The sequence below is a fragment of the Pithys albifrons genome, chromosome 3 (assembly GCF_047495875.1).
Source record: "Pithys albifrons albifrons isolate INPA30051 chromosome 3, PitAlb_v1, whole genome shotgun sequence".
Classification (NCBI taxonomy): domain Eukaryota; kingdom Metazoa; phylum Chordata; class Aves; order Passeriformes; family Thamnophilidae; genus Pithys; species Pithys albifrons.
In genome coordinates, this window is record NC_092460.1 from 81848132 (window position 1) to 81872063 (window position 23932).

Consider the following 23932-nt stretch of genomic DNA (forward strand, 5'->3'; position numbering starts at 1 on the left):
CAAGGCTCCAGTTGCCTTCCGAAGCTCGGGACAGGCGCGGCTCGCTGCTTTCTGGCGCCAGTGTGTTATTTTTTGTCAGCTGCGTGGCGACAGCGTTAAAGGTGCGTGCTGCAGGAACGCGAACAGCCTCGGCCGGCGCTGCCCCTGCGGGTGCTGTGGCTGCGATGCGGGGCCTCTGCGGGCCCCCCGCGCGTCCCCCCGCGCGGCGGCGGCGGCGGCGCCAGAGCGGGCTCCGGTCGCGCTCGGGTGACGTCGGCGGCGCGGGGGAGGAGGCGGTGGCGCCGTCCCGGTGCCGCGGGGAGCGCCCGGGTACGGGCCGCGGTGGAGGGGAGCGCCCGCGTACGGGCCGGCGTGGAGGGGAGCGCCCCGGGTACGGGCTGCGGTGGAGGGGAGCGCCCCGGGTACGGGCTGCGGTGGAGGGGAGCGCCCGGGTACGGGCCGGCGTGGAGGGGAGCGCCCCGGGTACGGGCCGGCGTGGAGGGGAGCGCCCCGGGTACGGGCTGCGGTGGAGGGGAGCGCCCCGGGTACGGGCTGCGGTGGAGGGGAGCGCCCGGGTACGGGCCGGCGTGGAGGGGAGCGCCCCGGGTACGGGCCGGCGTGGAGGGGAGCGCCCCGGGTACGGGCCGGCGTGGAGGGGAGCGCCCCGGGTACGGGCTGCGGTGGAGGGGAGCGCCCCGGGTACGGGCCGGCGTGGAGGGGAGCGCCCGGGTACGGGCCGGGGTGGAGGGAGCGCCCCGTGTGCGGGCCGGGGTGGAGGGGAGCGCCCCGGGTACGGGCCGGGTACGGAGGGCGGCAAGGGCTGCGGGGGGCGGCAGGCGACGGGCACGGCCCAGCAGGGCTGTGCTGATGGCGGGCGCGGAGGGGCTGGCGCGCCGTGCTCGGGCCCAGCTCCGAGCTCGGGTGAGCTCCCGCGGCCGGCAGCTTCCCCGGGGCACCCCGGCGGCTCTTGAGTGGCGCTCCCGGGGATGGCGCTGCCCGCGGCTGCTGCTGAGGGCAGTGCCGGGGGGATGTCTCCTGAGGAAAGGTAAAGGTGTTCCCACAGGAATCCTGTATTGGATCGGGACAACCGTCTCCTCTTTCAGTCTGCCGAGCAAAATCAGGCACCTGAAACTAAGCATCCTCCACCATCCCTTCACTTGTGATCAGAGTGACAGTGTGATTTTTATAGCTCATGTCCTAAATACCTGCTGGGTCAGTTCACTCGTTTTGGGCTCAGTTTAAGTTAGAGCATACGCATCAGTTTCTCATATGTGTTATGGGTTTCTTCCTTTTCCTGATGTTTTTCAGGTTTTCGCGTGAAATCAGAGACCCTACTGTAACTGCTGAAACCTGACAATTTTATTTGAAATGGAGAGCATTACACAATTGTTCAGTGATTTGTGTGAAGCACACTTGACGGGTTTGCCATGGAAGGTTCACTTGGGCAGGCAGAAGATCAGCAAGAGAAGGGCTAAGCAAAATCTGAAAAGGGTTGCCTATAATGCTCTGTTCATAAACCTTTTTCAAGATGAAGCTCGTAAGCTGCAATCAAACATTTCCAGACTTCCAGTGAAAAACAAAATTTTGATGCTGTCTTTCAACTTGAGAGTTGGTGGCCTAGGTGCTCAAGCAGATAGACTAGAGAATCTTGTGGAGGAACTGGAAACTGCTGAATGCTTACCATTTACTGAAGTTAATTCTGTCTTGGATCTCTTAGTACAGCTTGCTGGAACAGGTCCTCCTCAGCTTGTACCACAAAAAAAGGACTATTTTCTGAATAACAAGTATGTTGGGAGAAATGTCAAATACCAGGGTTATGATTATTATGATGTGAGCGTGTTTGAAGCTGACATACAATCCCTGATAACAAACCAAGAATGTCAGTTCAACGACACAATTCAAAAGACGCTTCAGATAATGGAGGCTGCCCCTGGCACTGGACTCCCTGCCATAGGGCTGTTCTCACAGAGCTGTCCTGCTGGGGACAAGTTTGAGAAAGAGACACGAGTCTCACTCTTCGGTGCTCTTGTGCACAGCCGTACGTATGATATGGACATCAGGTTGGATTTGCCACCAGTGCCTGACAATGCAGATTTGTCTGGACTTGCGATTAAAGTACGATATTGTTTGATTTGGACTTAACACATGCTTTTCATTGTGCCACTTTGAAACTATAGGTTAAAATATAGGTAATAGTTTACTTTGTGATAGAAGCACAGGAATTTAAGATGGGGCAGGGTTCCTTTCCTTTGTAGAGAACCAGATAAGCTTTTCGGATAAAGAGATGTATAGATAACAAAGACCTTAGTCTTATCCTATTGCTGTGTCAAAACTCATCATGTAGTTGTAGGCATTATGAATTTTAGCCATCGGCTGTGCCTGTGCCTTCCCCACCCTAGCAATCTTTTGCTTGCATTTTTGCTGGCCTTGTTTATTGAATTGCTCTGTGTTGTTGCTTACTTGTTAGTGCTCAGACTGATTGCATAAGCATTTCTATCTGAATGTATGTGCTTTGCTGTTCAGGTTACATTACCTACCTTGCTGCATTTTTGTCTTGGCTGGTTGTATCTTAAAGGACTTCTATTATTTTTTTCATTGAACATTCTAGTTCCTATTGTCCTTTTACCTTTTCAGTGTGTACAGTTTCTGCTGTACCTTTTTTCTCCTTTTGCTGTCCATTCTGTTTATTTTTGCTGTTTTATTGTCATAGAAGTACTAGATAAACTGTCAGAGTCTCTTTTCTTTCTATTTTTACTGTGTGTAGGTAGGCTTCTCTATAGTCTACCTTTTGATCCTCTTCCTGGTCCCTCTACTTAGCATATGGATAGATCTTGCAAGTCTCTTAACTTAATTGAGACTTGAAGGCAAATGTTAAATAGAAAACTCCTGTACTGTTCAGTGTGCACATATGGATGAAAGTTGTAACCTGGAGGATGCAGAACATTTTTAAGTTAGTGCTCTGCTCTTCCCATCAGATGGGAAAAGTTTCAGTTTCTTGAGGAAAATGCTGCTTTTTATGTGGGTGTGATTATCTTTTAGTAAAATTGAGGACAATTCTGCACATATGACTCCTATTGAGTGGGAGCTGAGGGCATGGCATATACACCTTTTGGACACCCATAGTATATTATTTTGATGGAGATTCCTGGTTTATGTATAGGAATTAATACCTGTAGAGATTTACCACATGAATAGAGAGCTTACAGTGAAAATGTAAAATTGATATAAAGGAAGGGTAGGTAAAACAGGTTGAGTCATGTAGAGTCAGTCACGAGTGATAGCAGAACATAGTTTCTATTCTCTTCAGTAAAATATTTTCATGTCTAACATTTGAACTCTCTCTGGCAGGTTCCTCAAAGTATAGATCAGTCAGAAGATGAGGGATTCCAGTCAGCATCCAATCTGACTCCTGATTCTCAGTCAGAGCCGAGCATGACTCCAGACATAGACTTATGGGATGCAGTGCTTACATACGGACCCAGCAAGCGGAGATGTTGGGAAAGAATTGGATAGTAAGTGTCTGATCTTACTGACACACTTACTATGCATTGTGTGCACATGTGTGAAGGTGTTGCATCTTAGTTCCAAATGACCTCAGTATAAATAGAGAAATGTGTTTCTAATTCTCAGAATTCCATATACTGCATTAATAGTAACAAAGGAATAAAGGTTGTGCAGTTTCAATAAACTTGTTCTTAGAGTGCAGTGGTTTCATAGGAAGAGATAAAATCATCTGTGCAAAAACCAAAGGGATTATGAAGACACTTGCTGTTTGTGAAATGCACTATTTTTTAAATTATTCTTATGTGCTGTGCAATTTGACTCAGTCTAATAGTCCGTAATTTCAGTTTCAAAAGAGAAAGTGGTAGTTGTAGAGCAGCAGAAGAGTTAAACCCATATCTCCCAGTATTGTACAGTATTGTATTCCTTTTCTCTGCCTGGAGCCAAAACAGAAATTATCACAACAGGTTTTTTGATGATCTAGTTAGACTTGTTGTTCTTTTTGCTGTTGAGTAGAAGATGCATCTACTGAGAGAGGGCTCTATACAGTCCTAAGGATTCCTGACTTCCCTAAAATGGAAGGGGAAAAAAATGGCAGGTATCTTCCATACATTCTTGATGGACAGTGGTGCGCCTGATTCTTGGAGAAACTTTGCTCTCTGTTTTCTATAATTTTAAGTAGTAATCTAATGATGTGCTGTTGCAGTGTCATACATTGTTTTTTCAACTCTTGAGTCTGAGAAGCTCAGAAACTCAGAAGTTCCCTGATCTAATCTTTCAAAGCATACTTGAACATTGTTCCTAGTACAAGACAGTTTTTCTTGCTACCATTTAGACTGCAAGGGTCTTAGAGTGAAATATAGACCATATGCCTGACAACTTTCGTTTAATACCTGTTAATGGAATTCAGAATTTTTGGAAGAATTGGAAGGAGAAATTTTGGAGGGGATGGTGATCTTTGCTGGGAAGAGCTAAAATGTGTTAATAACAGCTCATTCTGGCATCTGGAGCATATTTCTCTTTAACTTATTAGAATATATATGAATATTATTGAATATTAAATATTATTGAATAAATTATACTGGAAATCTGGTATATATTGACCTCATATTCGTAATGTGAAAACTGCATCAGGGAAGGCCACCAAAGCAGCTGATAGTTCTGTCAAGGATTCTATCTGAACTGACGTTCAAATTATCTACCTATTTCGTCACTGAGTTAGAGCTACAGTTTCATTGATTGAATATACATTTCCTTAAAAATGTACTATATTATAAGTAGCTTTTCTGTTAGGAATTCTGTGTAAAATCCTGAAATGCTTTTTTATTTCTGTGCGAGATATATTTCCTTCTTTTTCCATAATCACCTTGTAATGTTGTGTTTACTCTGACACAGCCCACCTGGTAAAAAAGAGGAACCGTATCTTACTGAAGCAGGGAGAGAAGCTTTTGACAAATTTTACAAACTTCGAGAAGGGGAATTACAACTGTTTAGTAATACTGTACTGCAGCTGCCTCAGCTTGTGCTTATGAAAGAACCTGAACTGGTTAAGGATGTCTTGAATGTCCTCATTGGTGTGGTATCCACTACATTTTCACTCAATCAGGTATGGATGACTTTATTGGCACTTCGTAGCAGAATCTTTTTGGTTTTTTCTTCGTAGGGGTTTCCTTTTGAACACATTTACTTTTGTTGAGATCTTGCAGTTGTGGATACTGTTAAAAAGTTGAATGTTGCCTAATGGCACTGGGGCAGTATTTATATATTGCAGTAATTATGGTACTGTAGCAGTCTAAGAGTACTTGTAGTCCTCTATGTGAAAATAAGTTTATGAATACTTGAAAATACACACGTAAATAGTTTTGTAAATTGAGTTTTCTTTAGGGAAATAGATAATGCATCTTATTCTATATATTTGAAGGTACCCATTCATACTCCTGAAATTTTGCTACAATTTAATGTTTATCTCACTGTCCTAGCTGTATAGTCTCAGTCACCAGAGCATCTAAACTGAGATTTTGTCTGATGTTATTTTTGTGTGTAAATGTTGTCTGTTTTAAATCAGAATACAGCTATGAAATACTCCAATCTGCCTTTTTTCCCCCTATATCCTTTTAGGCTGCTGAGACATTTGTGATAAAGGAGGGGGTATATGTGTCTGGAACTTCACCAGAGGCAATGCACAACCTGCTCTCAGAAGTTGCAGAATATGGAACCTACTACACACGACTAAGTCGTTTTTCTCTCCAGCCAGTTTTGGATTCTTCATACAGCAAAGGACTTGTGTTTCAGGTAAAAACAATTGTATTAAATCATCTAGATTTAATGGGCCAAATATCTTAGGTATAGAAGGTAACTTGATTTTGTGTAAAGATGGAATTTCTGCATTCTGCAAAACAATGAAGTATTTTAAGTGTAATGCTCCATCACGTGTCAGCAATGAACAGTGCCACAATCTTTGAATCACAGCTCTGTGTGCTTAGGGCTTACTTGCACTGAAACATGCAGTGAAACATCTTTGTCCCTGAAGTGTGATTTGTTTAGTCATACTGTTCTGTGGTGGACTAAAGGAATATAATTTTTAGATATTTTAAAAACATTGCATATTTATACAGTAAGATGTATAAAATTAAAATAGAAGAAATTTCTTAAGACAGTATGTATGTATATATATATATATAAAATAATGTATATATATTTAAAAATAAAAACTGAAGTAGAGAAACATGGTATTTAATAGCTTTAATTACTTTTTCTTGGTTCAAAATTAAGTGCAAAGTTTCCTTGTCAGTCCTCTGTATATTAAACTGAGCTGTACATACACCATGTAATATCAGGTGACTTAATGTCTTTCTAATGCATAGAATTAAGTTACCATTAGTTATGAATATGTTTTCATTGTGAATATTGGATTTACAGCAGTGTTACTCAATTTCTATTAAGAAGGTCTCCTTGTTAGAAAAAGTTCTGGGTGAGTTTTTTCTAGTATCCAATTTAGGCACAAAAGTAAGGAAACAGGTTTCTGTAGGTTTGTATTATAGAGAACAAGGAGCTTCTCAAAGGGCAGTTGAAAGAAGCTGAACCAAGATACTTTATTATACTGTGTGTGGGTACAGGTTCTGTTCATTGGATGTGTAAAGAGGATAGAGAGATCATCTGGCTAATTGGAATGTCTTAAGTTGCATGAACCCTTACTCTCCCCTTGTTTTAATGTACAAGTAAGTCCCTCTTACCTGTATATGCCAGTTATTGTAGTAAAAGGTTTGTTTTCATGCTGCTGCAATTCATGTGAGACATTGCTAAGCTATTAACAGCTTTCACAGTAAGGCTTCAAATATTTTCTGTTGATACCAGGCGTTCACAAGTGGACTGAGAAAGTATCTTCAATATTACCGAGCCTGTGTTTTGTCAACACCTCCTACTTTAAGTCTTCTAACAATCAGCTTTCTCTTCAGAAAATTAGGTCGTCAGTTGAGGTAAGAGTTTAAGCTTTTCACAGCAGAAAAAAAAGCAATCTATTAACGTACACTAAAAGAGACCATAGTAAATGGGAATTCTTACTTAGTCTATCAGTATTTTGCCTCTATTTTAACAGGGAAGCTTTTTTATGTCCGGAAGATTTTAGAGAAAACATAAAAAGTCTTTATATTCAGCTTCTTTGTTATCCCTGTTATCATTCAGCAGATACAAATGGTTGTTGTGTGGTATTCAACTTCAGCAAAGTTCATCACTATGATCTAGAGAGACTTCTGGTTCAAACTTTTACATATGTTTTAATCCTTTTTTTTAGATATTTGGCTGAACTATGTGGCATAGGAACAACAGCACTGGGGATCAGTGGTGGACCTGGTGCTTCATTTCCTACGGTGATTTTTAGTTTGCTGTTTTTATGTTTGGTTTGGGTTACAGTGTTACTATTCTTCAAAATTACGTTGGATTTTACATGCAATACTCAGTGTTGATCTCTTCGCCAGCAAAGTTATGATCTTGGACCTCCAGTTAGAATACTGTGATCCTTTATGCAGATGCTTAAAATTTTGAAATTTTGTCCTGTGTTTTCAATTCCTAAAGTAAACACAAGGGCCCAAAAGAAGACTTAGAGTGGATTTTGTTTCATTCTAGTCACATGAATCAAACTCTAAACATACTTGTTTCTCATTAGTGACTATAAGGTGAGCTTGAGGTAACTAGTTCAGGTAAACTGATTTCAACTGCAGATAGACAAAGGAAGTGAGATGAATCCTGCTTGCTGTGTCTAGTGGAACATGTAAAGCTGTGTCTTAATGAGTCTATTGTTATTAAAATTGTAGTGAAGTTTGTTGCCTAACATTAGGCTATTTTTCAATTTTTAGGGTGTTAAATTGCTTTCATATCTGTACAAAGAGGCTCTGAACAACTGTAGCAATGAGCACTATCCGGTTCTTCTGTCTTTGCTGAAGACGAGCTGTGAACCATACACAAGGTGCGTCTATGCTGTTCTCTGCATAACTGAGTTTAAGGGTTACAAATTGGTAATCTGGTGAGTTTAACAATGGCTTTTAAAAATTAAAGAATATATAAAATGTGTCTGTATCTGCAATATATATTAAAATTAATTAATTTTGCTGAATCCTTCCTTCCCTCTCTCTTTGAGCTCAGTAACAACATAAGGGTTTTTTATGTGACTAGATTAGTAAATAAATACAAGTAAATAAGACTTCTTTCTTGCTGGTGGTCCAGGAAATTCATACTAGAATATTAGACTCATACCTGTAGTAAAATCCTGAAACTGACTCCTAACAAGTTTCTCTTTTTGTTGTGCAAATTGGAAAAGTTCATGCTTAGTTCCACTGTCTTCTTGTGGGCTTTTTAGTAAGCAAAAGTTGATAAAATATCTGTTGTTCATTAATTGGATGTAACCAACTGAAGATATGAAGTAGAGTTCCTTGGATTGCAACAATTTTGTTAAGCAGTGCACGTCAATTTAGAAGTCATTAGTTTATAGACTTCTGAAGAGGTGATAGCTTTTTTTTAATAGCTATTTATGGGAATTGTAGGTCTAGTCCATCATCCATTTACAATGTTACTTAATAGATGTGATGATACTTAGAAAACAGTGTGTCAGAATGCTTTAAATTTAAGACTCCTCCCATCGCCACCCCTGTAGTGTTTCCTTCGTTCTACATAAAATGATCTCAGAGTAATTTAATTTCAGATTTACCAGAGGACTCACTGAAGTATCTTCACAGCTTCTGCCCTGCTCCTTATAGAAGAAAGTAAGATTTCTGAAATACCAAGTGCAGGATTTGATGGCATCATAAGGAACCTAAAAAAATTTGAACGTATGCTTACTAGGTTATGATACTTACTGCATTCATTCCTAAATTTGTTGCAGATCTCTATCAAAGCATCAATCATACATGATCAGGGCTGCCATGAAAGGCAGCCTCTATTACCTGGAGAAAGTGCTATCCCTCTATTAACCTGAAAGAAATTAATAGAAGTTGTTGCTGAAATAAATCATAGAAACATCAGATTTAATACTTTAAAAGTTCTTAACTTTTTACTTACAACCTCAAAGTTGAACAGTGCTTGCTGTGTTAAAAGCTTCCTCTTTGTTAGACCCAATGTCTAGAAGCAGTGTTAGAAAGAAACAAAAAACATTATTTTCAAGGAGCTCTGCTACAGCTTCAGAATGTGTTGTATAAAAATTGTATTTTTTTTATTTCTTTAAAAGTTTCTTTTCACACAGAGAAAATACAACATAGCATGAATAAATATTCCAAAATAGGAATGCCTCTAGGTCTGGGAGAAAAGTGCTTGGTATTGTATCTTTGTTTTATACCCCTTTAGTTTCTCCCTGCAGAAATTAACCTGTCTTTAAAATAAATCCTTTCTGCTTATGTCTGTGCTCTTGATGTGCTGCAAAGGTTTCTAGACATTTTTTATATATGCTTAGTAAATTGATATACAGAAATAAAAAGATTGTTCTAATTAGGGCACTGTTCTTTCATCAAAACTAATTATCACTGAAATGTTCTATATTAAAATGGTTTAAGATAAGTGTAGAGCCACAGTCTTCTCTGTGTATATTTGAGTATCATTGTCAATGCACTTAATTGCTGCATTATTGTCTTGCCTATAACTTGTGTCTTTCGGGATTTTAAAGACTATACTAACTGTTTGGTTAAAATAAAGGTGAGAAAGCAAGAGGATTGATTTTCATTATTCTACAAATTTTTTTTTAGATTTATCTATGATTGGGTATACAGTGGTGTATTCAGAGATGTTTATGGAGAATTTATGATCCAGGTGAATGAGGATTATCTTTGCTTCAGAGGTACAGTATATATATGGAGCATTTATAATTTATATAATTTGTGTTGTTAATTAAGTAATTAAAATGTCTACTTTCATCTTTTTGTTATGTAGATAAACATTACTGGACTCATGGTTATGTTTTAATTTCAAAAGAAGTAGAAGATTGTGTCCCTGTATTTCTTAAACATATTGCTAATGATGTATATATATGTGGGAAAACCATAAACTTGCTGAAATTGTGCTGTCCTAGGGTAAGTTTTGGGCTAGTTCCTTCCTATTACATTGAGAAAATTATGTCTCTTTTTAGAGGTTTTTAGCAAGTTCACTCCTTTATTGAAAACCAGTATTGCTTAAGTAGAATGTTGATGCATGAGGGGGCAGTTACTTGCTCTCAGATACTTGTGAGCTGAATATCCACTCTGTGCCAACACCTCACTGTGGAAGTATAAATTTTAACAGCGTCAAATTTATCCCATCCAATGCAAGTGCTGTATTTCTTACTTTTCTTTGTATTAAAAGCAGAAATGTTTTCAGCATCCTAGCAAATGCCTTCCACTTCTCACACAACTCACACTACTTTCTGATTTAAAGCTGCCTCACTTACCATGTCTTGACTCAGTTCTGCATAGCTCTTGTATTCCATCTTTATCTTTACATTTCCAAGAAGTGCTTAAATAGTTCTATTTATTCATATTTTGCAGAACGAGTCTTGTCTTTGGTAAGAAAAATTTGTTCATAATATGAAATGTTAACAATTTTAAAAGGAAATTTCTCATTTTTCAGCATTATATATGTTGGTCAGATATACCTGTTCCCAGGATTTCAGTTATTTTTTCCCTTGAAGAACTGAAAGAAATAGAGAGAGATTGTGCAGTGTATGTAGGTCGAATGGAAAGAATTGCCCGATACAGTTCCATAAGCAAGGAGGAAAAGGTAATAAAGGAATAAATACCTTGTTTGGATTTTTACCTTTAAATACTCAGTTTTCATTTTTATTATAACTTCTAAAGAATTTGTATTTATGGTCAGAATTTTTTTATTCGTCAATTACTGTTTTAGTTGTTATCACAGCAAATATTTAATACAGCTTTTAAAAGTATAGGTGTGTGTTGACATTTTCATAATATTGAGTGTTGGACTTCCATCTTAATTCTTTGCAGCAGCAGATTTCTTCTACTGAAAAAATTGTTAGATACTAATTTAAAAAATGTGACCACCTAATTAGAAACCAGATAAGATTATTTATAATTTGCATTGCTAATTGGTTTTTTCAGTTTTTAGTTAGAAAATTCTGTTCTTCAGGTTCCATCAATGTCATGTATCTATCAGATAGATTTGGTTTGTTTTAAGATCTGGAGTATTACCTAGTTTGCAGACTTTCCATTTAATTAACTGTTTTATTCATATTTCTGTATTGTACTAATATATTAATAGCCATTATAAAGTGTACACCTGTCTGCAACAGTGTATTTTCAAATCTAAAATAAGATAAAAATTCCACCAGCATTTTTGTTTCTTCTTTTTTTTTTTTTAAAGGATTTGCGCATGGAAATAGCCAAGCAAGAATTAATTGTCCATGCTCGGGAAACTGCTAGCAAAGTGCTAAAAGCCATCAGTGGTGAGTTATAGTGCCATTTTGTGTGTTTTCCAGTGGGTTTGTTAATGCAAGCTAACAGTGTCTTTTTTAATACAGATCAACAAATATCAGAACGAATGGCATTAGATGCAAAGAAACGGGAACAGTTTCAGAAGCTGAAAGAGCAGTTTGCAAAAGACCAAGAGGTATCTCAGTGTGTTTCTAAAGGCCAGCTGTATTTCTTAGGCAAATTAACGAAAGGGTGTCTTGATTTATTGTACTGAAGTTGAATGAATAGCTCATGGGGTACAAATAAGAACTTCTTGCAGATGTGTGTGTTACAGCTGGTACTGAGAGTGGCTTTTAAAAGTATTGAATATTTACACAGCGCCGCCTTGCAATGAAGCAGGAGGAGATTGATGATGATTTCAGCTATGCCCGAGAGCTCCGAGAGAGAGAAAAAAGACTGAAAGCTTTAGAAGAAGAACTGGAAAAAAAGGCAAGGTAAATGTATCTGAGTAGTCTCCAAAACTGTCGTAAAGACCATAGGAAAAATTTATTGTATATTAAAATTTATCGTGCTAGTAGTTCCCAGACATTGTTCTGTAAGGGTAATGTTTGCAGTTAGAAGGTGGATTTAAGGATTTTTGGTAATCTATGAACAATTTTTTTAGGAATGGTTAGTGGCCCAGAAATCTGGGACCCACTAATTTGTGCCGACCCTACCAAGGCTGGGTTTTGTAATAATCAAAATTTCAGGATAAAAAATTTAACTATATCTTATAATTAAAGGCAAAACCCACAGCAAAAATGGTCACATATGTCAAAGCAGAAGTAAGTTAGATTGATATTTCACTTTCTTCTCTTACATCTAAAAATACTTAAGATAAATGAGTGGCCTAGTAAGAATAGTTACAGAAATACATATTGACTGGAATACATTCCTGTTTTTTCCACCTGTTTAATCATTTTGATTGAAGCCTCTGGGCTTCTACATATTAAAAACTACTCAGTTCTGAAGTGCTAAAAAGTCTTATTCTTTAGGAGGGAAGATGGAAGTCAGTATGCAAAGATCTATAACTTAGCTTTATTTTTACCTTCATTTAGGCAGGAATTAATTGACCATTACAGCAAACTTTCTGATGATGCAGCCCGTAGGGAACAAAGAACATTATGGAAAATTCAGCGACACAAGTTGGAAACAGCCCGTCTTAAGTTTCTGTTAGAGGATCAAAAACGCATTGAGGTATCTTCTGGAAAGACTTGAGAAAAGTAGTTCAGAAAATTTGACATTTGGTAAAGACTTTTGGTTTTTTCTTTTCTTTTACTTGTAGGAAATGCTTGAAAAACTTCCAGATAGAAACTACAGGAGAAAATTAGATATTATTCCCTCTAAACAGTGCCAGTTGACTTTGGATAAAAACCCTGTTAAGGAAGATCCACCTTTACAGGTGAGTTTATTTTCTTACATAAACTCCAAGTTGCTGTTCCAAGTTTTTCTAAAGGGAATTCATTTCATGGTTCATTTCAGTTCACTTCACAACGTTCACTGTAACAGCAGGGTGAGTAGTTATCACCTACTTATACTACATACGAAAAACTGGTAAAATTGAAATCCTGTGATAAATGGTACCCTAATAAGTAGCTTGATTATGTGACTAGGCATGTAGTGTAATAATTATTTCCTTTTTTAGGTGTCTTCTGTGAAACCTCCACATTCTAATGAGACAGTTGGCAGAAGAGAATCTGAGCCTGAACAGGAATCTGCTACTTCTGCTGACAAAGCATTGCCTGTGTCAGAGCCAGCAAATAATAATGCCGATCAGCATTTTCAGCCTAAAGCTGCAGGATCTGAAAGCAGTCTCCAAACTTCAGAGAAAGTGTGCAGTCCTCTATGCAGGGCTGACTCCCTGCCTGAATCCAATGTGAATATAGAGGATTTCTTATCAAAGCCACAAGATGAACAGCCTGTTGCCATTAGCATACAAGGATCTTTGCTAGATGAAGCATTCAGAAATATTAACTCAGATCTTTCTGAGACTTCTCAAGTAAGTGAAAGTCAGCCTGTCTTGAGAGGAGCACCAAAAGAAGACAATGCCCCATTGCATCAGCAAAGTGAGTATGATTTTAATACAGTTCTCAGACCATCTGCAGGTTGGCAGGGACATCTTAGAGTTGGAGAAAATGTATTTGATGTGGAGTACAGAAGGCCTCGGTGGAATATACATGGACATGCATCTGATGCCAACATCAGAGTGGGAGAATATGTACCTCAAGTGGACACTTACCAGCCACATTCAAGTCCTTATCGGCATTTTTCAGACTCCCATATAAAAATTAGCAGCTCTGTTTCTGAAGTTCAATCTAGCCAACCCCAATGTAATATTCATGGACATGTTTCTGAAGCTCATATTAAAATTGGGGAATATGCTTCAGAGATAGAGCCCTCAAGGCCTAGGTGGAACATTCATGGACATGCTTCAGAAGGCAATATTAAGATTGGAGAGTACGTGTCAAATGTAGCTCCTACACGGCCTCGGTGGAGCATCCATGGCCATGCATCTGATGCCAATATCAAGGTTGGTGAAAACGTGTCAGAGGTGGTCTCAGCTAGACCTCGCTGGAACATCCATGGGCATGCATCACAGTCACACATCAAAATCGGAGAACTGGTTTCAGATACAGAGCCTTTGAAATCCCGTTGGAGCCCATTTGGACACGTATCCCAGTCAAGCATCCAAATAGGGAAGTGGACCCCATCTACAGAAGATGATCCAATACCTCATCGTAAAACCATTTTGGGTTCTTCATCTGACTCCACAGTTCAGGCACTTTTGTACAGTGAAGAGTCACCTCCTGCTGAAGGGAGCAGAAAGGAAGCAAAGCCATCACAGGTTAAGGAAGAAACTTTGCCACAGTCACAGGTGTCTGACAGTGTTACAGACTTTCCTGATGCTAATACTAAAGATGATAAAGAAGAAAATATATTGGAAAAGAAAGAAGGTAAAATGAAATTGGGTTTATTGAATCAGCATTTGTTTAAGGGCTCATGAAAATAACTAAATGTTTGTGTTCAAAATGGGTACTTACTACTTAATTCCTTGCATAACTTCTCAGATACTACTAGAATTCAGAGGAAAGAATTTGAGCTTTGCCTTGTCCTCTATGTACAAGAACCAGAGCATTAAACAAATTCTAGACTGAAACTTTGTGAAACAGGACCTTGTGGGTTCTTGAGTAGAGAACATGCATAAAACTGTCAGGGTGGGGCTGTGGGGAGGGATTGTTGAGGTGGTTGTTTCTGTCATAGTTTGTAGAGAAATTTTAAAGAACTTCAGGACCAGATCTGAAGTATGAACTAAGTATTACAAGTAGGTCAAAGTAAATGCTGTCTTTAATTGTGCTTACAGTAATTGCAGACGTGGTCAACAAGGACCCTTCTCCAGATTCCTCACAGACCTTACAGGTAGGAAACAAAAGTAGTTTATTTTTCCTTTGAAGAATTAAACTGGTTGTTAAGGTAAACAATTTCTCTCCTAGTAGTCAGTGTAAAACCATATTGTTTTTACGTCTTAGAAACATTCAGGTGAGTAGGCTCTTTCATATTCAGTTGGAACAGGTAGTCAATTACCTGTAAGAACACATTAAGCCTGATTAGACAAAGTCAGCATCTCTCATAAAATTGGTCCATTTATGTGTTGTAGGCAGAAGAACCTGAAAAAGCCATTCCACAAGATACTGTGCCTCAAGAAACTTTATCTTCTGAAGTTAGTGCTTCCAAGACAAAGGAGGAGGAGGGGGAAGAGGAAGATACATGGAAGAAAGAACAAGCTTATTTGAAAGCCTTATCGGATCAGTATTGCATTGAAAAATATCAAGATAGTTATGATTTGATGTGTGAGTAGAACTGTTGGAACAGTAGATCAATAGATGTGGTAAAACTGATTAAGAAAGCTGAGTGCCAAAAAACTACCTGACTTACCAGTGAATTACCAATGTTGTGAACTGCAGTAGCCAAACAATTTGCTCATAGGCACAGAAATGAGACTTTATGCTTTTCTAACCTAGAGGTGTTTGTACAGTTCACTAGGAACATATTATCAAACTTCTTAAATATAGTAACTTACAATGTTTATATATTTTTAAATTTAGCAGAACTACCAGTTTCTCATCTCTTGCATCATGTGATACCAAGATCATACACTTTTCCTGTGGATCCTTCCGTGCAGTCAGCAACAGATGAAACTGCTGTACAGCTGAGCGAGCTCTTGTCTTTGCCAGTGCTGATGAAACGTTCTATTACTGCTCCACTTGTATCTCAGTGAGTATTTGTTAGAAATTTAGCCATTCATTTAGCTATTAATGCTGTGTTCCATTTTGAGACAAGAGTTGCACACAGATCTTTTCTCTTTTCTTATTGTTCCTAGAAGTGGTTCAGTGAATGGTCTGTTACTAACTACAAAGTTCAGATCTATGTGATAAATAGTAACATAAACTTAGATTTTTATGTGTAAATTAAAAATTTGAATGTCTGTTTGAAATACAAGGGCTTAGAGGGAAGGATTTGCTCTTTGGCTTGTGGATTATGCAGCAGTGATTTTGACACCATTGGTTTCATTGTTCTTTTAAAAAGAAGGTGTATTCTCTATAATGTTTGTGTTAGTTTTTATTTGGCAGATGAAAGCTAAGGGCACAAAAAAAAGAAAAATCCTGATTGTGTGAAAGCTCATGCATATCAATCAGGGTTTATTTCATGTTTCTATGGGAACTCCAGCTTCAAAGGCTGTTTTGAGGTATAATAGAAGCTGTTCTTGTTACTGTTGGAATATGTAGGGAGGCCACATATATGTTGGACTGTTTTATGAGTATATCTAATGGTAGTTTAAATAAAAGTTTTTGTTATAATGTAGAAGATTAACTTTGTCATGAGAAGAGTTGTTCACAGATATGTTAATTATCTTTTTGGAATCTGCTCCCTTGTAGGTTTAAATTTCCATTTACTAGCTCTGAGTATGCTATACTCAAAGTTTGGTGCAATGTAGACACGTGTAATTATCTAAATTAATTTTACACATCCAGATTGGCTACCAAAAGGATCTCTGTAGAGATTAACACATCTGGCAAAGCAAAGTGAGTGAACCCAAGTTGTGTGCTGGCAGAATTAGCCTATCCCTGATAGGCAAGTTAAAGTATTTAAAGCTAAGTTGAATACCTACACTGTACTGTAAACTGTAATATATACCTGCCCTCAGTGTCTAGTGACAGAGCTTTACCAATTAGTATATTCTTCTTGGGGATTTAATAGTCTTTCTTAATCTCTTTATGTAGGTGACAGAGACAAGAAAGCCATTGATAAAATGTTGCTCTAGGCCCGGTGGCATGTTCCAAAGGTCATTATACTTAGCTAGTCTTAAAATATGTCCCCAGTCCTGTTCAAAACCCCATTGCCTGAAGTGACAGGTTTTAATTTTGGTATATTCTGGGTGAAGATTTTTGTGTCTCCTGTTTTTTTGCCTGTGTGAATATCATCCTGTCTTAAATGTCAGAGTTAAGTAATGGAGCATTAATTTAATGTAACCATAGTTGAATGTTTACAGTAAGGAAGGAGTTGCATCTAAGTATAATACCTTTTCTGTGGTTTTATTCTTAGTGTTTCTCTTGTGAACAAAGCAATAGTTGATTACTACTTTGTGGAGCTGAACGTAGAGAAGCATTTTGAAGCACTGAGACACTTTTTGTTAATGGAAGATGGGGAGTTTGCTCAGTCACTCAGTGATCTGTTGTTTGAGAAGGTATTTGCTTTGTTGTTTTAACTGTTGTGTTTGGGTTGTCTGCTTTAGCTTGATATCTCTGAATTAATTTGAATGGGAATGAGGAAATGGTATGAATTAGAATCCAGGCTTTTGACATTTTCCTCTTCTGTACTGTGTCAGGAAGTCTGGTAGCTTGCAAGGAACAGTTAGTGTTATGAGGACAGAGGCAAACAAAGAGGCTTATCTTTGACAGATAAGCAGTCATGGAAGGGTATTTCACTCTACTGTGAAAACTGCTGCACTATTGCTGCCCCCTCCCATCTGTTGGCAGCAAGGCTGGAAGAGCCTGTTGCCATTTGATAAAATCCAGAGGAAAGCCCTGTGTTGCAAGATCCCTACTCTTACCTTACGTGTCCTCAGAGAGCTGAGGAGAGAGCATCTGAACAGAGTGCTGGGCCCTCTGATGAGACAGTATTTTCACGACTTACTGCTGTGTTCGTGGGGAAGACAGCAAGGTAGGAGGGATAGTCTGGGTTAATATAGCTGGTTGCCAGTGGAGATATGCAGCTGTAGGAGATTTAAGGCATTTCTGAGTCCTAAGAATGCTTTAGACCCAACTAGGGAAAGCACTTGGGGATTTAGACTCAATGAATAACAAACAGTATTTGTAAACTTCTGAGAATGCTGAGTTGATGAGATAGGTGTATTCAACTCAGATAAATACCTGTCTGTCCCTGGCTTTCTAAAGACTGTATTCCCTGCAGGAGAGATGTGTAGCAGCTCCTGAACCACAGCAGACATACAAAATAAATCAGGGCAGGTACAAGATTACCTTCATGCTGTGAACAGCAAATAGTTCTGAAGTTGCTTATTGTGCTGTTCATGCATCCCTACAGTGGAAGTAAAAGCTTCCAATCAAAGTGTCACTACTTTACCATTCTGCTTTAATTCACCTGTGTTCAGGAGGCAAGACTCTTTATTAATACTGTGTAATTAGGATTATTTTTTTTTATCCCTAGCTTGGGTCAGGACAAACACCTGGTGAATTGCTGAATCCACTGGTTCTTAATTCTATCTTAAATAAAGCCTTACAGTACAGTCTTCATGGTGATACCCAGCTTGCTTCCAATCTTTCTTTTGCCCTGAAGTATCTTCCAGAAGTGTTCAAGCCCAACACACCTGATGCTCTGAGTTGCTTAGAGCTAAGGTACAAGGTAAGAAAGTATGTAGAAAGGTAGAACAGTGCTGTGGTTCTTATGTAGCATGTTACAGTGAGTATGTTACTAAGAATGGAGTAAAATAGTTGTGTCGTAGAAATTACAGGATTTATTTAGCCTGGCCATTGCATCACATTATTAAAATACATACATTAAATTGTTGAAATATTTGTATTTTAAATAATCTTATAATTTCAAACAAAAATATAATAAGATCAGCACTGTTATATCTTTTAGGTTGACTGGCCTCTGAACATTGTCATTACTGAGAGCTGCATGAATAAATACAACAAGATTTTCTCCTTTTTGCTTCAGCTGAAGCACATGGTGTGGACTCTCAAGGATGTTTGGTTTCACTTAAAACGCACTGGTAAGTATAATGAGTGAACTAGAGAGCATCCTGTTCAAAATGCATTTAGCATCCTCTGCTGGGCAGTTGCTTACAAAGTTATGCCAAGCTTCAAAAGCCACAATTTTTTAAAGAATTTTCCTTGGCATTTTAAACAGACTCTACTAACAGAAACCTTCATTTGTTTAAAAATTCTCATTTTAAATGGTCTCTGTGAATGCTGATGGTAATGTATTTCTGGTTTTGTTTTCAGCTTTAGTGAGTCATGCATCAAACTCTGTTCAGTTTCGACAGCTCCAGCTGTATAAGCATGAAATGCAGCATTTTGTGAAAGTTATTCAAGGTTACATTGCTAATCAGATTCTTCATGTTACATGGTGTGAATTTGGAAACAAACTGTCTTCTGTGGGCAACCTGGAAGAAATTCACAGAACACATGCTGAATACCTCAACAAAGCAATCTTCAGGCAAGCTACCATGCTTAATTTTACTTCAAATTTTTAAGTTAATTGAGTGGCCAGTCCTAGCATAAGGAATTTGTACAAAATCGACTTTTACCTGACATGCTAAGTAGTCTTTACTTACATGAAAGTATTTTTATGTAAGGAAAACTAGCACATTTGAGGTCTGTACTTGGATGCTTTTCCTCAGCTGTCCATCTTTTTCATTTCCCTGGAATCTCCTGCTCCTGTTCATGCCTCTGCAAGTTTCCAGTCTACTTAGGACAGCTCTAAACTAAGGGCACACTTGCCACAGTTCTGTTTTTCTTTCATGCCATCCTTGTCATCGCGTTTGTAAATTACTGCTCTTTCATTCAGCATGAATGTGTGCACAGGCAGGCCTGGCTGAAGGATGTAAAATGCTTCTCCTGTACACTGTATGTGCCTTTAATATATGGGCAATGATCGGGATAGATTTTGAAGGGACAAAAAGATGCATCTGCCAGATTTATGAGCAGTGCAAGAGACATCTGTCTTTTAGGAATCACAAGCTTTTAGCCCCTTGGTTACTGTATATGAGGCAGAGGGGTGGTGTGAATAAGAGGAAAGGAGCTAGAATTTATTTGGTTTCTTCTTGAAGAGTGTACAGTGGAATGATAAAGTGGTGAGATGGAGCAAGATGGATGGAGATGATAAAGAATAGAAATCAAAACAAGAAAAGCAAGCTCTCTTTTCATGTCTCTGTTTTTCAGTTTGAATCAGAAACAACTTGTTAGAGCTGCAGTTTGAATACCAGGTGGTGGGATGAGAAAGGATTAAAGTTTAAGGAGACTCAAAGCATGATGTTTTTAACTTCATCTCTTTTGCCAATGCAGATGTCATTCTAGAAATCAGATACACCGGGGCAAATATGAGTTTCCTGGAAGTGCAACTAAACTATGTTAGTTTTAGGCATCGTTACAGTTGGCTGCTATCTTATGGATGTTACTAAGCAATTATCTTGAACCTAAAGAATTCTCACCCCTTTGTATTTTCAGTCTTAGAACCAATAAATTATATCAACTAAGTTCTAAAGTTGTTTTTGTTTTCTCTTAGGGGTCTGTTGACAGAGAAGGCAGCCCCTGTGATGAACATCATACATAGCATCTTCAGCCTTATTTTGAAGTTCCGCAGCCAGCTCATCTCTCAGTCCTGGAGCTTCGATGCAGGGAAGCAAATGGCTGTTCATCCTAACTTTGGTCTGATGCAGCAGTCATACAATACCTTCAAGTATTACTCCCACTTCTTATTCAAAGGTGAGAAATTGCATAAATTTTAGATAGAAGAAAAGGTCAGTGGAAAAAATGAAAAAGATGTTTGGGTAGTATAACATAAAAGTAGGAAGATGAGTGTACTTAAAGTGTTAGAAAATGTAGTTCCTAAATGAAAACTGCATTATTGTGGTTTGTAAAGGTCTGCATATTCATTCAATAAAATGCCCACACAAGAAATCTAACAGATATTCCAAAACTGACTGTAAGTTTTTGCTAATTAAGTATTTGCAAAATAAGTATTTGGTATTTAGCTCTATATATGTGCATACATTTTTCCTTTTCTCTGGAACTGAGTTCTGGAACTTTTTATTGGCAGCAATGAGAGATAGCTAGATACCCCTTAGAGGTAATTTTATATATATATGCACTAGTTGAGTGTTACCAGTGGTATGAGGTTTGAAAATTCTGATTCCCATGTTCCACTAAAGCTCAGAGAGCCTCCTAGCACTAGCTGGAGCGTAGAGCCAGTGTTTCAGGCAAGTGTTTTTCAGCTACACAGATGATTTGCCACATGTTCTTTCCTTTAACATGATAAAATTTCATCTCACTGTCAGCTTAGGCTATAATGTGAAGAAATGGTTACCTGTCTTTCCTCTCCATTTCTCTTTCAGGTCTTGCTTGTGTTTTTAGTACAAGTTACTTACCCTTCCTCTAGTACAAGGTGGTTCATGGGGTGTGGGTTCCTTTTTTTAGAAAGTCCTGAATTCCTGAAGGAGTTCAACTGTTTTTCTTAAATCTATTTTTCTAGAATATTTTCTAGTCAGACTATATCTTTCAGGAAATGAGCTGCCCTTTTTATTCTTTAAGGGTGTCCAAAAATGGTGTCAAAGGACCAAACTCAGATATTTCAGGATGAGTTAGAATGGCTGCTTCCAAATTCTGCAGGAAGTCAGAACACCTGTGGGAGCCACCTAAGCCCATACTACGAGATCTATGGTTGCTTCATGGACAGAGATTAATAGACCATTCCGTAAGGAAATTTGATGAGTGACTCAGTTCTTTACACCCTCATTATTAAGCACTACAAAACAAATATGTGCTTGTTCATCTCCACTTGTACCTTCAGTCACTATGTATTGTAAAATGCTCTCTTTCCACAATGAGTTGATGCAGAATCCATTGAAAGCCAATACAAAGTTGTCTGGACTTCAATGGCTTTGACTCTGGCCCTAACTTCTAACAATACACTTTCCCTTCTTCCTTGCATGCTCCTGCTGCTTGCTTAACTCCCTGTGTATTAGTGCATGGGATATTTGTGAGCTTAGGGAGTTTCTGTTGACTTTTTCCCTTTGTAATTAGGGGTGTTTAGAGCAGTCGGTTTGTTCATTCATAGAGCCTGAGGGTTTTGTCCTAGGAATTTCTCTTTGGTTTTCTCTCTTACAATGGATTTTGCTCAAGAAATCTTCAGCAGAGCTGCTTCTTTCACAGAGGTCAGCTTCCTGGTCAGTTGAAATTATTACAAGAACACACCATCTTACTGTGAAACATTCTGTGATTTGTATGAAAGCAACTTGATAAGGAAATACTTTGTTAGAATAATACACTTTCACTTAGAACTGACCCATAGTCTTTCTTTTGCATCTTATTTGAAATATTTTATAATTCCAGACAGATACTGGACTTAGGCTAAAATATACATTTGTTTTTATTGTCCTCAGATTTCTGCACTAGAATTTTTTTTAATTAAAAGGCACAGATACTATCAAGGCTGACTTAAAAATACTAATTTTAGCTGAAACTTACTTCATTTTTTGTTTTTCTTCCAGTGGTAACAAAGCTTGTAAATAGAGGATACCAACCACATTTGGAGGACTTTCTGCTGCGGATCAACTTTAATAACTACTACAAGGATAACTGAACCCTGTATAGAATAAGGATCACTGATAACATAGTTAAACAGAAACTATAATATATATATATATATATATATATGTGCTTATGATTTATAGAAGCTTCTGCAAATGCCATGCAAGAGGCATTTTTCTTCAGTGAAATAACCCACCATCTAATAGCATGAAGAAAATAACCACTACATAACAGAGCATGATATTGCCTAAAATCTACCACACCTGCCTGTTGTTTGATCTGCTGAAAATTGATGTTGTCATTATTGCAGAGATAGAAGAGCTGAGTTCCTGATCTTAACTCAGGACAGAGTGCAAAACTGTATATCTGTGAATGTGTAAATGTTGTATTTCCAGTGGTGTGAATTTCCTTCAATGTAAATACATGTATATGAAATAAATTAACAGATACTTTCTAAAACTGTTCAGAGACGGGTAGGAAGTGCAAATCTTCAGACAGATCTAAGTACCTATTATTTCATGTGGCTTCTTTTCAAAGTGATATTAATTTTCAGTCCAAACATAAATAATTACTTCAAGACTATTAGTCACGGTGAAAGAAGGCATGATAAAAACACTTTGTGCCAAGGTGACCTGCTTAGGAGATATAGTATTTGACTATTCAAGCACTTGGTAATTATTGGATAACTTGTGCCAAGTTTACTTTCTGTATCCCTTATTTAAGCTATGCATCTTATTTTGCAGTGATTATGTAAAACACCTAAAAGAGAAATTCAGCATCACTAAAGCAAAACAAAACTGTAATTCCCAGCATACTCTCAACTACTGCTTTCGATTGAAGTATCACATTTTCAATTTGTTAATGATTTTCCTTCTTTGTTTTTTTTTCCATATTGTGAAAAGAGACAATTGAACTTTCAATTCAATGGTATGAGAATGTTGTAAAGAGGCAGTCAGCTTTGATTTGAGATCCTGGAGTCACAGTTACTTAAAATGTGGATATATTCATCAAGAGCTCTTTGTCTGATTAGGGGACACATTTAAAGGTGCAGACCTGGCAAGCATATTAACAATACCACAGATTATTGAATAAGATTATTTTCTGATGATGTATAGGTAGTTTTACAATTTTTTTTTCTGAAAGAGAAATAATTATGAGAGTCAGAATATGCCAATGGTGAAGTTGACCTGAGTGTTTCTGCTCCTACTCTGGTTCCCAAGTCAGTGTAAAAACGTGTTAATGCACAGTTGTAACACACATAGTCTATGCTGTTTCTTTATCTGTGCTGTATTTAATTGACTAGCTGCCTTCTGTTCTGCAAAACAGGGGATTGAAAGAGCAAGTGGCTTGCAGACTGAGCTGTTTTGTTGCCCAAGGAGGCAGAGAGCTGTTTGTCTACCTGACTTGTTCTTCAGGAATTTGTAGGACTGGGTGTGGTATGTGCCAGCTCTGGTGCAGGCTGATGTCTTGTCCTGAAGCACCTACACTTCCCACTAGGGAGCAGCCACACAGCTTCTGCAGGGAGCAATATCTGATGTTTGGGACTTTGGAGCTTGGCCCTACACTGTAACTGGAAAGTTTTAGCTTTCCCATGAACCCAGTGTAATAAGCTGGAAGAAGACTGCACATACCTGCAAGTCAATTCTCCAAAATGCCTGAAGGCCTTACCGAGCTGCTGACATAGGCAGTGAAGAGAGG

At 38.4% G+C, this 23932-nt stretch overlaps 1 protein-coding gene across 6 annotated transcripts; it reads left to right on the forward strand.

The window, feature by feature from the left end:
- The first annotated feature begins 260 nt into the window (after positions 1–260).
- TUBGCP6 (tubulin gamma complex component 6) lies at positions 261–23485 on the forward strand. 6 transcript variants are annotated; one of them, XM_071552538.1, is made up of 26 exons: positions 261–309; positions 1288–2094; positions 3328–3491; positions 4876–5086; positions 5599–5772; positions 6835–6956; positions 7271–7346; positions 7833–7942; positions 9708–9799; positions 9892–10031; positions 10564–10713; positions 11317–11398; positions 11474–11562; positions 11745–11860; positions 12464–12602; positions 12691–12807; positions 13051–14359; positions 14767–14822; positions 15061–15253; positions 15509–15677; positions 17007–17148; positions 18129–18323; positions 18564–18696; positions 18929–19142; positions 20211–20410; positions 22195–23485. In XM_071552538.1, exons 2-26 carry the CDS (start codon positions 1348–1350, stop codon positions 22284–22286), a joined length of 5232 nt encoding a protein of 1743 aa, XP_071408639.1. In that variant the 5' UTR covers positions 261–309; positions 1288–1347; the 3' UTR covers positions 22287–23485. The 6 variants fall into 6 exon arrangements, with proteins under 6 accessions (XP_071408639.1, XP_071408640.1, XP_071408638.1 ...); XM_071552539.1 differs by having other exon boundaries at positions 267–370; XM_071552537.1 differs by lacking the exon at positions 261–309 and adding an exon at positions 520–585.
- The last annotated feature ends 447 nt before the right edge of the window (positions 23486–23932 follow it).